This window comes from Corvus kubaryi, unplaced genomic scaffold, assembly GCF_017639235.1.
Source record: "Corvus kubaryi isolate FWS band 111438036 unplaced genomic scaffold, C.kubaryi_AGA036_p1.0 37300, whole genome shotgun sequence".
Taxonomy (NCBI): domain Eukaryota; kingdom Metazoa; phylum Chordata; class Aves; order Passeriformes; family Corvidae; genus Corvus; species Corvus kubaryi.
Window position 1 is genome coordinate 9,844,966 of NW_024581093.1, and position 15,201 is coordinate 9,860,166.

At 44.0% G+C, this 15,201-nt stretch overlaps 1 protein-coding gene across 2 annotated transcripts; it reads left to right on the forward strand.

Moving 5' to 3' along the window:
* The first annotated feature begins 1,159 nt into the window (after positions 1 to 1,159).
* LOC121664290 (AKT interacting protein) lies at positions 1,160 to 14,836 on the forward strand. 2 transcript variants are annotated; one of them, XM_042027507.1, is made up of 10 exons: positions 1,160 to 1,221; positions 5,411 to 5,526; positions 6,804 to 7,009; positions 8,551 to 8,615; positions 8,699 to 8,799; positions 10,095 to 10,183; positions 10,258 to 10,356; positions 10,574 to 10,681; positions 11,243 to 11,303; positions 13,910 to 14,836. In XM_042027507.1, the coding sequence occupies exons 2-10, from the start codon at positions 5,485 to 5,487 to the stop codon at positions 14,018 to 14,020; spliced, it is 882 nt and encodes a 293-aa protein (XP_041883441.1). In that variant the 5' UTR covers positions 1,160 to 1,221; positions 5,411 to 5,484; the 3' UTR covers positions 14,021 to 14,836. The 2 variants fall into 2 exon arrangements, with proteins under 2 accessions (XP_041883441.1, XP_041883440.1); XM_042027506.1 differs by lacking the exon at positions 1,160 to 1,221 and having other exon boundaries at positions 13,913 to 14,836.
* The last annotated feature ends 365 nt before the right edge of the window (positions 14,837 to 15,201 follow it).

Consider the following 15,201-nt stretch of genomic DNA (forward strand, 5'->3'; position numbering starts at 1 on the left):
AGGGAGGGCTCAGAGCAGGGACCAGGCTCTGCTCCGTGGTGCCCAGCAATGGGACAAGAGGAACCGGCACAAACTGATGCCCAGGAAGCTCCACCTGGACATGAGCAAGAACTTCTTTGCTCTGCAGTGCCCGAGCACTGAACAGATTGGCCAGAGGCTGTGGAGTCTCCCTCACTGGGGATATTCCAGAACTGTCTGGACACAATCCTGTGCCCTGAGCTCTGGGTAATTCTGCTTGAGCAGGGAGGTTGGACCAGGTGACCCACTATGGTCCGTTCCAACCTGACCCATCCTGTGATTCTGTAGAAAAAAAAAAAACAGTTGAAATATGTTTTTTAAATGTCCATTTGTAGTAGCCTGCGAGAAAGAGTGATGAAAGCCCATGACTGATTACGTCACCTCTAGTAGGAGGTTGGAGTTCTTGGCTCATACAGGCAGCGTTAGCTGCAAAATTTTGGAGAGGCTGAGTGGATGCCTCCGGGTACACACACATACGGTGTTCACCGAGCTGCAGCGCACCGCAGGGCGGTCGCTGTGCCGCTGCCTCTCGCTGTACGGTGCCAGAACGCGTCGCCGCGGCTGTCACGGATCGCACTGCCACAGCTCCGCCCTTCCTGCCCCTCCCCAGGCTCTTCCAGGTAACCCGGCATGCCGACCCCCTCCCTCAGCCCGACCGTCCCCGCTCCGCCCGCCCCGCGGCCCCGCCAGCCTGCGCTCGGACACGGGGCAGTGCCGGACGAGCCCTCGGGCCCCGCCCCAGGCGGCCGCTCGAGCCCGCCGGCCAATGGCGTGCGTCCCCGCGCGCCCCACCGGCCAATGAGAACTGCTCGTTTCTCTAAGCTCCACCCCCGGCGCTGTCAGCCAGCTGAGAGAGTGACAGGTGCACCTGCGCGGTCCCATTGGTCCGCCTGCCACAAGACGGACAGACCCTCGGACCAATCGCCGCGCGTGGGGCGGGGCCCTCAGCGCTCTCGCAGTGACGGTGCCGGGGCGGCCCCGGCGCGTCTGGGCCCGTCCCGAGCTGTGAGTGGCGGCTGCGGCCGCGCCGCCCGCCCCGCGGGGTGGAACCGGTAGCGGCGGGCGCCGATTGGCCGCGGGGGGCGGCCCGGATGTGCGGCCCGAGGGGCGGGCGGTAAATGGGGCTGTGCCGGGGGTAGCGGGAGCAGCGGCGGCGGCGGCGGCGGCGGGGCCTGGGCCGCGCGGGGGAGCGGCGGAGCCTCGGTGGGTGAGCCAGAGGGGCCACAGCGTCCGGCCCTGCCCGGGCTTATCCCTGCCTGGCGGAACGAAGGCGGTGGGCGCGGGAGTCCCGTCCCCGCGGCGCGGGAGGGTGGCGGGGCTGTTCTGTCCCTGAGGGGCTGCGGGGTGCCTGCGCCCGTGGGGCCGTCACCTGTCGCCGGGAGGGGCTGGGCCCGTTGGGGCCGCCCCGCGCGGGGGGCGAGAGGCACCGCGGGCTCGGGCAGCGCCGGGCGCGGGGCGGCTGCCAGCGGGGCCCTGCCCGGCCCGGCGGCTTCCGACCCTCCGCCCGTTGCTCCCCGCCCTGCGAACGGCGTCGCGCTGCGGTGTCCGGCTCGGCCGCGGCCGCGGTGGAAAACACCGCGGAGACCGCTCGGGCTTCGCAGGAGTGCTCTTAACCTCCTGTGACCCCCTGGCTGACAGGTCCCTCTGGACCAACCTGTGCTGTGGGACTCGGCCGGCCATCGCCCTATGTCCCTTAGCCTGCTGAATCTAAGAGCAGGTCTCGTTGACGTAGATTGCAGTTTCGTAGAGGAGTGAACTCGTAGCAGCAGGTGTTGGTATGGAACGCGTAACTCGCCTGTGGAAGAAGAGTTGGCGAACAGGCTTGACTGGTCAGTGTTCCTGTTCACCGCCACCAGCGGCTCCCGCGTTGTCCGGCAGATTAAAGTGTGAGCGAGCGAGGAGGGCCTTGGGTCCAAAGCAGATCAGGAGTGGCTGTGCTGAGGAGAAATAAGTTCTAGTGTAAACTGACATCTGCAGGTGTTGGACAAGCACTTAATACTGTGTGTTCAACATACACTGTTCTCTGGTGCTCTGCTGAAGTAGCTCGGTTTGTTCTCAGGTGTAGGAGGGGTTCCCTTTGATTTGTTGATGTTTCCAGGAAACCTTCAGAAGAGTGCTCTGTTCCAGGCAGATAAAGTTTTTTTCACATTGCTTTAGTGTTGTGTTTGATCAAATAACTCTGTTGGTGAGAGGAGAAAAATATGACACATACTGCGATAGTGGGTAAAATGAGACATTTTTTTATGAGACTACCTAATGTAAGGAAAAGGTGCAGAAGCAAAGTACTTAAATGTTATGGTTTTGCTAGTGATAACTTCGGTTTTTTGAAGCCTTTTAGAGTGCTGATGAAGTATCAGATGACTTTACACTTGCTCTGAGTGCTGGCATATATTGCGGACATGAAGTTATGCCTGGCAGCAGGTGGTTTTTGGTCTTAATGTGGTGCTGTGGACAAGTTAAAAGGCCTTTCCAAGAAACAGTATTTGAAGTAATGTTTCTTCACAAGTTTGTGTTTTGTCTTTGTTTAGTTGCTGTTTTACTAGAAAGAAAGCACTAGAGAAGAAGGTAGCCGTAAAAAGCACATGGGAGGAGGACAGCTTAGGAGGGTTGCTGTTAATTGCTATTCTTAAAGCAGGAGAAATTAGTGGAATGTACTACTGAGTGACACACTATCGTGCCTCCTCTGGATGAGGTGCTATGAATGTTGACAGTGTGAAACGAGAGAGAGGGGGATGGCTTTGAATGTTTTTATCCTCTTTCCGTAAAATGGGGAGAGTGTATTGGGTTAGTTTGGGAAGCTGATGGATTTAGTAGCTACAGCACTGTAAGATGCTGCAGTGGTGGGTGCCTTGGGGTAGACACTGAGCCCTGCGTAAGAGTGAATGCCTAAACTGCCTAGAAATTCCACTTAATGGTATCAGGACTTAGCTCTCTGTCTGCTGCAGATGTAGTGAGAAGTAGAATAGGCAGTCTAATGTAAATTTGCTGTTACTTGGTTGTTTTTAATACCGGTTTTAATCATTTTTGTGATTAGTTATGGGTAGTAAATTGCAAGGCAAAGGTACTAGAGAGCATAAGCAATTGTGGGTAAGTTTCCTTTAGAGCTATGATTCTCCACTTAGATGTTGCATAGGAGTGAATGTGATTAAAAATAAACTCTTAAAACACTTTGAAAGGCTTCTTAAATGACCCTCTTCTCTGAGCTCAGGTTTTGCGTTCTCCACTGTAAATAGTATTTTAACAGGTGTATGAGACTGGAGGCAGTTTAACAATAAATTTAGGACAATACTATGTATGATTTATAACTGGCAAGCAACTGGATAAAAGATGTCTGTGCAAGAGAACCCCTGGAAGTTATTCTTTAACTTAACCAGACATAAAATGTTTTATTTGCTCTTAACAGCATGTAAGTAGGCACGATAATGAAAGCCTTTCAGCAGAGCTGGAAGTGTACTGAGATACACAGCTGCTTTCTGAAAGATGGATCTGCTGACTGAACTGCATCTACCATCAGTTACCAAGCTTCTAGAAAAGTTCCCTGTTTCCCTGGGAATAGGTTGGGCTGGTTTTTACCTACATATGTCATACTTTGTCCTGCTGACTCCTGTTCTCCTATCTCTGGTTCCGGGATAATGCAGCTTGTATTACCTAGTCATAAAAAACAGCAGCCCAAAACAAACAAAATACTCCCGCCCCAATCCCATAATCACTCCAGATTCCAGCTAATTGTCTTCCAACCTGTACCTCAACTTCCAGCACTTTTCCCTCTTGTCAGAGCCCAAGCACTCAGGTGCTCTTTGTGCGTCAGTTCCTCTGCCCTCTGGTTACACCAGAGTTTTCCCAAGGAAATGTCTCGTACCTTCCTGGCCCAGTCTTCCTGTCTTACTTAGTCTGGCTGGTTTGATGGAAAAGGCCTGTGGCACAGCCCTCTGGCATGACTCTGCTTTCCAGACAAGAGATGGGGAAAAGTGAAAACATCTCCCTGCTTTCACAGGGCAGTAGCTGCGCTTTGACTTTCTCTCTTCAGTGGCTCAGAATGATGTGAGACTGGCTGCTGAAGAGGAAAAGTACCTGGAGGAACCTGTTGCGTATAGGAATGTTTGAGATGATTCTGAGTGGGGAAATTAATTATTTTTCATCCCTTTTCTGAAAGGTTCTTGCATTTTTTTGAATGCATGGCTGCTGCATAGCGTAGAAGACTATGATTTGTTATTAATGTTTCTTTTAAATATTTAGCATTCCTAGACTTACTGAGGATAAATTGTCTGCATTTTGTGTTTTTTTTTTTTTTTTTTTCTTTTAAAAAGATTGGCATTTATTTTAATTTTAGGAAGATTTTGGTCATCATCTTTCCATTTTCTCTATAAACTTATCAATGGTGAACAGATGCTGCTGTCCTTACTGTAGTAAAAATGTAGTGTTGACCACAGTAGAAACCTGTGCCACTGGCTCTGTCTCTCTCACATCCCATTAATTTTCTTCATCAATGTTGTGCAACTTTCTATTAAAAAAACTGTGTAAAGTGCCTCAAAACCTTAGGTGATGGAGCCAAAAATGGGAGGGTGAAATGAGGAAGGAAAGTACGAGAACTGGAGAGGAGAAAAGAGTGGAGGCAATAGGGTGTGCCAGACAAGAGGTGCTATAGACCAGAGTTCTTCAACCAGCAATAGCAAGACTTAAAAAAAAAAGAGGAGAGCGAGGACATACACAGTAGATGACACTGAAACACCAAATACTGCTGAAGTCCTTGTTATTGAGCTGCTGATCTAAAGAGCACTAAGCCTTAGTGCTCATGATGAAACCATTAAATAAGCTACAGAGAAGCTTCTGTGTTTTATGGCTTTGTCTGTTCCTGGTGGTGTTCCAATGCAGATGAAAACAAAATGACACATGATGTGAACTCAATGAAAGGATCATCTCTGTTACCGGGAATGACAGAATTTCTCAAACTGTGACACTTCAGAAGTGTGCAAAGTCAACAGTGTCTGCCAGGGACAGCACTTAGCAGGGTCCTAGTTCTGTCTGGTGCTGGTCTGAAATGGGGAGGTGATAACTTTAATATTTGCTTGTGTAGAGGGTCTTCCTTAACTCTGTTGAGCCAAGAGATGATCCTTTTTTTCTTCTCATTGACAAAATGAGCATGGAATGCAGAATGTAGTCTTTTTCTAGCAGAAAGAAGACAGAGATTCACATGGAAAAATAGACATATGTTATTCTTCTGGAGCATATAATAGAGCTTTGGCATTTTTAAATCTTTTTGGTCTTGCCTACGTGAAGTTATCTTCTGAAGTTACAGAAATGTAATGCTGGCTGCAGAATTAGATCTGAATCCTATTTATATACTGAGTCCTGTTTATCTGTTAAAATGCATGTTCATTCTGTGTACTTTTAGGGTATAAATCCGAAGGGCCTGAGGACACACTGAAGACACAGAAAAGTTGCAGGCCTTTATTTGGAATACACGTTATGAACCCTTTCTGGAGCATGTCTACAGGTTCTGTACGCAAGGTATTTAATGAATGGATGCCAGAAAGTGTTGTCATGCTTGGGAGGGGTGGTAGCAGTGCTGGAAAAAAAGCCATCAGGTGATCTGCAAATAGTGTTTTACTGTGTCTTTATCCTGAGGGTTGTGATCACCTTCAGTGAAAGTGTAAACTGGCTTTGAGCTGTGCTAACTGGAATGTACCTGTGCATAGAGTCTACTCCAGAATTTGTTGGCTTTTCTTATATGAAGCATCTTTAAATAGGAAGTGTGAAACAAATGTGTTCAAGTGGTTGAAGCACTTTTTTGTTAGGACATTTTAGTGACTTATATAGAGCTTAGCCAGGTGCAATGAGCTTTGACAGAACTGTGCCTCCATAGTGCTGTTGCTACAACTTGAGGTTGTAGCAGTAATAAAAGCGTGGGAGTTCTAGGGTTAATCACTTCTCAGGTGTTCAGTACTAGGGCAAATTATGTAACTTTAATCATGAGGCATTGTTACTAGTCTGGGTCTTGGGCACTTCAAAACACTGTAGCTTAAATCGTGCCTTTAGTCACCACATGTAGCCTAAGCACAGGTCTGTAGCCTGCAGGTTTATCTTTGCAATCTCTAGAATGATTCTGGGGTCTGTGTGTAGTACAGTGTTTGCTGGCAATGGGTTGGTTTTTTTTTTTCCTTCTAAGAAAAGATAGCAAAGGCATAAAAGGGTTCCTATGGTAAAACTGTTTAAACTTGATACCACTGCCAAGTGGTGATTTTCACTGTGGGGGTGAGCTATAGGATCAGTTCCAAGTGGAATATTGATGTCTTAAGCACAGGCAGAAAGTGAAATAAGTGAAACTTGGGGTTTTTATCTCAATTTTACTACACCACTTCTAAAGAGTCTTTGAAGTCTACAGTGTAAGAATGCTTGTCGGTAGAAATGATTTATCTTGATGCACTGTGTGCTAGAAATAGATTGACTTGTAAGCTGATGTTGTATACTGTCTGGTTTCAGGTTCTAAATAAATGTAAGCCTCCTTAAGCATTTGTCCTAATCTGCAGATTTCCTATTCAGCATTGAATACTTTTGTACTTGTAGGTTGAGTTTAATTGAACAAAAGTCTATTTAAAAACAAAAAGGCAAGAGACCCCTCCCATGCCCTCCCCCAAGCAGTGGAACACCAAAACCCAAGATATGTTTCATTGCCCTAACTTGTAATTGGCATAATTGGGGTTTAAACCTGTGTTAAAATATGTTCATATGTTAAATGTTTCTGAAATATGGCCTGTGATCTCATGGCTTCTCCTTTGATTTGACAGAGAGCTGACACTGAAGAGAAAACTTTGAGTGGAGAGCTGCGAACCAGTCCCCTGCGAGCCTCTGCAAAGAAACAGTTGCCTTCTATCCCGAAGAATGCTGTGCCAATAACCAAGCCTGCTTCACCTGCCACCTCCTCCCAGTCCACAAATGGAACACATGCTTCTTATGGGCCATTTTACTTGGAGTATTCGCTTCTTGCAGAATTGTAGGTGTTCACTTTTTTATCTTCTTTAGTCACTGGGCTTACGCTTCAGTTAGGAAAAAACACTGCAGGGGCCTAGTTCTTGCGTGGTGTCTCTGCCATAGCCCTTGAAGGCGGTAAAACATTGTCTGCAAAGTTCTTTCTCTGGAGCAGCAATCTCAGTCCCTTGAGACAGAAAGGGAAAAGAAAGTGTGATGAGATTTTAAGGGGCATTTTTAGATGTCATTCTCTGAATTATTAAATTTCTTAATCTTGAAGTAAACATACTGTGAATTTAGGTATCCTGACCAGTTATCCTAATGGCTTTTTGGTCAGAAATACCAAATAATTGAAACAAGTATTAAAATAGAAGCAAGCAGATGTTGAGTGGGAAGATGCTCATGAATATATGGTGCTGTCTAATGGAGTTAGGATGTGGGAGCTTCCTTCAGTTGTCACATGAAATTCTAGAACACCACCTGATACAGTTGATCAAGTGGATGTTGGAAAGACTATATTCATTTCTGTGATATTTAACATGAAACTTAGGAGGGAGGAGTTGCATTTGACCCAGTCTGGTGATTTGTTGGAGCATAAAAATCTCTGTCCTCAAAACTTTCTAGTTATATAACTGGTTAGTGCGACAAAGCTGAAGGGACTTCCTCTGTAATAGACGTGCTGGATTCCCAAGTATGTAGTGCCTTTTGGAATGAAATCCCTGGAGTCCTTATGCAACGGAGTTTCAGTTTGTGTATTTAACTGTTAAATTGAAAGTGAGAACTCTCAAAACATTTATCCCTTTTTCAGGGAATTAACCCTGACTTTTTGATTCAAGAAAGATGTTTTTCTTCTGAGTAAATATATTGGTACTATAATACAAATTCATTATTAGGGAACTAATAACCAATATTAGGGAAACTGTAAGCAGGGAACTGTGTTAATGTTTTGCTTTATAATTGTTGTTTATTTGTGTGAGCATGTAGAATTCAGTTTAATGGACCCATATACCAAGTAACTGGAAAACCTGTGAAGTAAATAATTAGGTTTTTGGTTTGTTTTCGCCATTGCCAGAGTAATTTCAGCTTGACCTGCAGCACGGTGTCATCTAAAACTGAAAAGCTACTTGTTTAAATTTGAGGTTGAAGTTTGGTCACATTTCAGCAGCAACTATAATTGACTGTGAATCTGTGTTCAAAATTACTTAACTGGATTTTTTTTTTTTTCTTCCTTACTTTGAAACTGGGGATTCAGTAGAAAATTGTAAATTTCTGTACTGACATACATTAAATGCTGAGTTTACTGAGGGAAGAGTTTATTTCTGCTTCTCTATTTAGTTTTATCAAGAGGAATAGTGTTTTCTGTTAGTAAATCTTTAAGTGGAGTGCCGCAAAAAGCAGGAGGGAAAGAGTGTGATTTTACTTTATTTGTCACCTCCTTCAGTGAGCAGCCTTGGGAATTGAGAGTATGTTTGTGGAGGAAGGCCCTGTTGGGCTGTGGGTGGTACATTCTGGGTTTGCTGTGTCAGTGTAGTTGTGGAGCTCTCTGAATGCTGACTCTGATTGCAGTACCTTGGTTGTGAAGCAGAAGTTGCCAGGTGTCTACGTGCAGCCCTCGTACCGATCAGCATTAAGTAAGCTTAAACTCAACTTTCAAATTTTTTTATATACATATATTTTGAAATTCTTTCACTCAAGCAAACTTTCTCACTTGCAGTGTGGTTTGGTGTAATATTCATAAGAAATGGGCTCTACCAGGATGGTGTATTTAAGTTCACTGTCTATATTCCTGATAATTACCCAGATGGAGACTGCCCGGTAAGTGGCTGTGCCTTGGTATTTTTTTTTTTTTCTTTCCTGGTGGTATAAGTATGGCTTTTTGTTAAAGCTGATACACCAATTAGCTTCTTTTTTCCTTGAACTCGTTTTGTTCACTTGGCTGGGCTCATTTGCAATGTCTTGTACACATTGCAAACTGCTGTGGAGGAATTACATTACTCTGATTACTGAGACTGGTGTGGAGTGAACTTCCTGAGGTCAGATGCATTAGTGTTAAGTAATCAAACAGTTCTTTCCCTCCACTCTTGATTTGCTACTTCCTCAGCAGGAAGTTAACACTGAAACACTTAAAGAGGTATCAGAATTCTGAGTCGTGATATAATGGAATGTAAAATCCAGACACCTGTGCTGTGCTTGCTGTAATACTGCAGGATTTCTCAATTGTCTCTTCTAAATTACATTGAAACAAAGAACTAAAAATTTGAGGAGAACGTGGTGAAGCAAAGGGAAAAGGAGATAGGCAGTATGGTGTTATCTTCCATCTCTGTTTTCTCTTTTTCTCTTTAGTGAAAAGTTTCCAAGTTATTAGACTAGTTTAAAAAAATATTTTGTGGCAGTCTGACTCTTCAGAGCAGAGCAGCTCACCCTCTTGGCCAAACTTCTTTAAAAGGAAGATTCGAGGGCAGGTGCACACAACTGCTGTGTTGGGTAGCTGCCTGCTTGGTGTCAAGTTTTATGTAAAGCTATCATTTTTAAAAGAACAGGACTAGTAGGAAACAGTGCCTTTTAAAGGTTAGACTTTAGTATCTGTCAGCCAGCCAACATTCTTTTGCTAGAAGAGGGCTTTAGAACATTCCTCTTGAAACTTAAGTTTTCTTTTGGAAGAATGTGTGAACACTGGAGGAAATGAGCTGTACAGAGGCAAAGACACTAGGGTATCACTGCACAGTTTACTTAAAAGTGAGTAGGATAAAAAAGGTATCAATTGTAGCTCAAGTATGTAAAAAGCTTTCAGTCACAAATAGCTAAACCAGAAAAACTCCTTTAATCTGATCTTATCTGATATTATTACCTGTGTTGGCACTAGTGCCTGTGCAGTTAACTGGATTAGTTTCCTGATTTGGTGATAACATGTGAGAGAGGACAAGACCCTGCATGTTACACAGGTGTGTTGGGTTACAGTTTCACAGCTGGTAGAAATCACTTGCAGTTACTTTCTTTTAATACAGTGACAACTGATTAGTATTTGGCAGGAACATTTGACTGACCATCACCCAGTGGTGTTGGCATTGGGATTGAAGATGTCATCATGATTTTTTTTTTTTCTAATGCAGCGCTTGGTTTTTGACCTGCCTGTCTTCCACCCTCTAGTGGACCCTTTATCTGGTGAACTGGATGTGAAAAGAGCATTTGCAAAATGGAGGTTAGTGCTGACAAATTGATGTATAATTTATAAAGTTTGTTCTATTCTTCATTGTGCTTTTTTTTTTTTTTTAGGCGAAATCATAATCACATATGGCAGGTGTTAATGTATGCTCGCAGAGTCTTCTACAAGATTGATACAACCAGTCCTCTGAACCCCGAGGCTGCAGTGCTGTGAGTATCTTCCATGTGTATAGGCATGGCCTCTTAAGAGGTTTTGGCATAGATTTGCAAAAACAAGAGGTCTGTAAAATTGTCTACTCGTGGTCTCTGGCTCCAGGCTTGGTTGCATTAGGAGCTCGAGTTGGGGCTTTGCTGAGTCTGTCTGTGCTTCTAGAGCAAACGCATGGCTCCTTGCAATTACTTAACACGACTTACTTCTGTCTTGCAGGTATGAAAAGGATGTTCAGCTGTTCAAAAGTAAAGTGGTAGACAGTGTCAAACTATGCAGTAGTCATTTATTTGATCAGCCCAAAATAGAGGACCCCTATGCAATCATGTGAGTACTCTGAGCAAGTTCACCCTGTCCTAATGTTTTGAGAGCAAATTTTGGTGTAGTTGCTGATGGCAGCCTTTCTCTGTCAGGCTAACTGACCTGCTTTTTCTTTAGAAAAATCTGAAAACAATAACCAAACAAGCCTCAGAACAAGCAAAAAGCCCTGAAGCGCCCACCTCCCTCAAGCAGAAATGCCCATTAATTAATATTGCTTTCTGTCTTTTCAGAACTCAGTTTGCATGACTGTAGCTTTGGTTTTCTAAAGCTTGCCTGCATGGGGGATGGAGCAGTCAGCTTCATGGTGAATGAGAGTAGTTTTTCATGTCACATGTTCTGAATTTCCAGTTCTCAGTATGAACAGAAATGAAAACCTAAACATTTAGTGTTGAAAAGATCCATGACAATATGAATTTAGTTCTTAACTGTGTGTTTTAACACTGAATACTCACTTAAAATTTACTTAAAATTCAACAAAATAAGCAAAGTAAAATCACTGCTTTCTGCTCTGTCTGTGCTGTAGTTTGCAAAAATGCCAAGTAAGAATTAACTATACTTTTTCCATAGTTTTTCTCCGTGGAATCCAGCTATACATGATGAAGCTAGAGAGAAGATGTTGACTCAGAAGGTACTTGCAAAGTTCACATTCTCACTCTAGGAAGGGTTTATTGCCTGATACAGGAAGAAAGATTCTCTGTCTGTGTGCTAGAGAGACCTTTTTCCACCCCTCTTTTGGCTCAGCAGGAATGCTGAACTGCTGTGATCTCCTAACGAAGCAGTTATGTCACTGTTCTAACTTCAGAGTGTTAAGCAATTAGTCACTTAGCCAGAAAGCTTCATTAGTACAGTTCTTGGCACACAGCAGATTTTTTTTTTGTTTGTTTATGGATGGAAGGGACGAAGAGATTCACTGGCTGCCTGTTAGGCTGTTCTGCACTTGTCATGGCTGTTACCATTTCTGCATTACCTGACAGTCTCCAGCTTCTTGGGTTTCTTCTGTTGAGAGTCTTTCATTACTGAATCAAAGCTTCAGCACTTTCTTCTCCTTGCAAAGTTTCTGAAGCAGCACAAGCACAGTCTCTTACTTCTCTGATGCTGTTGATTTCTAATGAGACATCAGCTCACCAAAAGGTGCTGAGAGTTCCTTCCATCACAGAGTGCTCTTACTGACAGAGAAGAACGTGTTGGCTCATAGAGCTTTCACCTGATGGGGTGATGGGATGTGATTTGGGGTGGGAGCTGTTCATGGTTTGTTTTGTTTTCTTATTTTAATTACTGCTTTGCACTTGACAAGAGCTGCCACACAGCAATTCTGGGTCTGTGCTGAGTGGCCTGACAAGTCAATCCACTTGTAGTACAAAGGGATTCTGAAACAGTGGTTGCTGTCTTAGCTAGACTGACAAGGAAATGCACTCTGAATGTTTTAGTTACTGACTTGGGCTAAAGCTGTGCTGTCGATTGCTGGGGTTTTGTGTAATGAAAAATTATTTTTTTGTCAGTTCAAACTTGTCTTCCGCACTGCAAGGTTTATCTCGTGTTCTTGCATGTCTTCTGGCATGAATGAGGTTTTAAAATTTATCTTAATACAATACACTGCCTGAGCTCAATGTGGCAGTGCACCCAACTGCCAGTCTCATTACAGCCTTGGAACACACAGGAAAATATTTTGGTCAGATTGGCTTCTTGATGTTCTTACAAAACTTAAGAAATACTTTTGACACTTCTTTTCTTCCTCCCTTTCTCCTTCATTCTTCATCTCCTTTCTTACCCTTTAAATCAAAGAGAAATAATAGGTCAAGGTGCCTGAAATGGAAAGGGTCTGATGTTGTCTCAGAGACTGATAGCAAACTGACTTTTCTTTTGTCCTCTTTTCTTAGAGAGATGCATGTTGATTTCTTTTTAGGTGAAAACGAACATCTTCAGTAATTATTGCATCCATGGTACTTAGTTGCTCCTGTCATGTGTTGATAGGAATGTCCCAGCTTCTGTGCCATAGGAGATTTGTCCCAAAATTCCAGTGTAGCTGAGAACATTCCCTGTAAAAACAAGTTCCCAAACCTTCCTACAGCCCTGGATCCTCTTTATTACCTCTGTGATTCTTATTCCTTGGGAAACAGCTAGGCCATTCTGGAGCTGCAGCCCAGGAAGGGCAATGATGTCCCAGTTCCCTTCTGAGCACGTGGCTTTTCCAGGGTGTGGTTCCTGTGTGCGGCATGGGAGAGGCAGCTGCCACTGCCAGGCTCAGGCTTAACTCCATCCCTCTTGTTTGTTGTTGTCCAACGTGTTACGGCAGGTCTGTCACACAGCGTCACCTTTGGCACAAAGCGTGGGCAAGGGCAGCAGTGCAGCTTCTCTTTTCTTGCTGCCGTAATTTACTTTGTCAAGCAAAAGACTTTTCATGGTGCAACCAAGTTTGCTCGTGCAATTATCATTTTCTAGAGCTCAACACACCATTCCAGGTTTGATGTCGTTGTCTTACGCTTCCTGGTATTAAAAAAACCCTGCCAGCTCTTTTGCTGCTTTGGCCAGCTAGAGTAATGTCTAATTTACTGATCTCTTTAACTACTTTGAATCTACAGATGCTCCAAGTTGTATCTTTGTTCTTCAATTTGAAGTGATTTTTTTTTTTTTTTTGGTCTTCTAAATTGCAATAGGCAGTTAAAATGTTGGGTGCACTGTTGGGTAATAGTTCAAGCATTTAACTGTGACAAATGCCCAGGGAAAGGAAGGACCATCCTTGGAAACCATTAGGAAACTCCCAGGTTTAGCAAAGGCATTAATTGCTACTTTTGCACATTAATTTGGGTTCCCAGCCACCTGTGGGGTGTAGTGGTCCTCCCCAGCATGCTCTGCATCACCAGGCAGAACTACAGGTGCAGTGTAGGGGGAGTGTTTGGATTGACACTTCTTTCTGTAGAGCCAAGAAATGTGGTGAAGAGCAGTGCAGTGATGCTGGGCTGGGGCCTACAAGCAGAAGGAGTATCCTTGAGTCTTTATGGTGGCACAGGCTGTACCCAAGTAAAGTCCTTAAAACTCCTGTGTTGTCAGGGTAGTTCTGCAGATGCCACACACATTCCCAGAAATGAAACCAGTGGCCATCTTGCTGTTCCTCTTTGAGGAGAGGAAATGGTGCAAGCCTCTTTTTTGCGTATTTGCTAAAGGTAAAACGAATGGAGGGGGAGTTGAGAGGGTTTGGGTATCTAAAAATTGTAACTTTAACTTTGTTCTCCCCAGAAGAAGCCAGAAGATCAGCACTGCAAAAGCATGCATGTCTCTGGCCTGTCCTGGGTGAAGCCTGGCTCAGTCCAGCCCTTCAGCAAAGAAGAGAAGACGATGCCCACTTAAGCTGTCCTGGACACTGGTGCACAAAACACTTTCTGGGGGTGGAGGGAATGTAACGGAGGGAGAAACAGCAAAGCAGCAGTTTCCTTCTTGACTACAGATTAGTAAAACCTGAATGGTAGCAGTGACTCCAGTAAACCTGTTCAATGGATTACTGACTCTTAATGTTTTACATATGCATTAGGTTTTAAAGGCTTGCCTGGAGTTTGGAAGTCTCTCTTGAACACTACAGTACTTCTACCTGAAGACTGTCTAGGGTGGGTAATTCCTCAGGGCTCTGAAATGCCTGGAGGTTTTGGATTGGTTTTTAAGCTTTTATTTTTTCCCTCCAGGAATAGCAATTTTTTAAAAAAAATCTTAAATTACTGGCAGAAATATTAGTATTGGAAATACGATGCCAGAGTTAAGCTGTGTTCATGTAAACTAATATAGCAGAGTTAAACACTATATTTAATGGTTTTAAATACTTTTGGTTTCTATTGTAAATATGTTAGGATTTGAAACTGTAAATAGACGGTTCATTGACTCCATTTAGCACTTTCCAGAAGTAAAGCTGGGGATGATGTATGATGTATTATTGATTTGTAAATGGATACTGTCACTAAAGCGCACATTAGTCTGACAGGGTGAAAGTAGAATGTCAGGCTTGTTAGACTTTTAGTACAGAAACACTAAAATCAAAGCTTTTAATGGTGGTCTCTTGAGCTAATAAATTCTTAGAGGGTTTTAGATTCCCTAGGTGTCTAGGGGATTTCTTAGGGTAGCTTGACTAATGTGTGTTAATAGTGACATCTTAAAATAAAAAGAAACCATGCTCTAGCTTTTGTCCCTGTTAGTCTGTGCTGTGGATGTTTAGTGAAGAGTGGGAGCACCTGGCTACATGGGTACTTGTCTGCACAGGTGTTTGGGATGTTCATGGGATGCCAGGAGCAGCCCTGTACATAAGAGACTTGTGTTCCACACACAGGAAAACCTCTCCAAAACACAAGTGAACTTGGGAGAGACTCTTACAATTTTCACATGAGTTTTCCTAATGCCACAGCCTGGTGTGATGCCTCTTCTTGCCTCCTGGGATTGTCCTATCAAAATCTGTGGTGTTAACCCCTTGGAGCTGGGCTGCTGTTCATTTGGCTCCCCTTGCCTGTACTGGTGGATTAGTGCCAACCCAGCTGCCTTGGAACAGC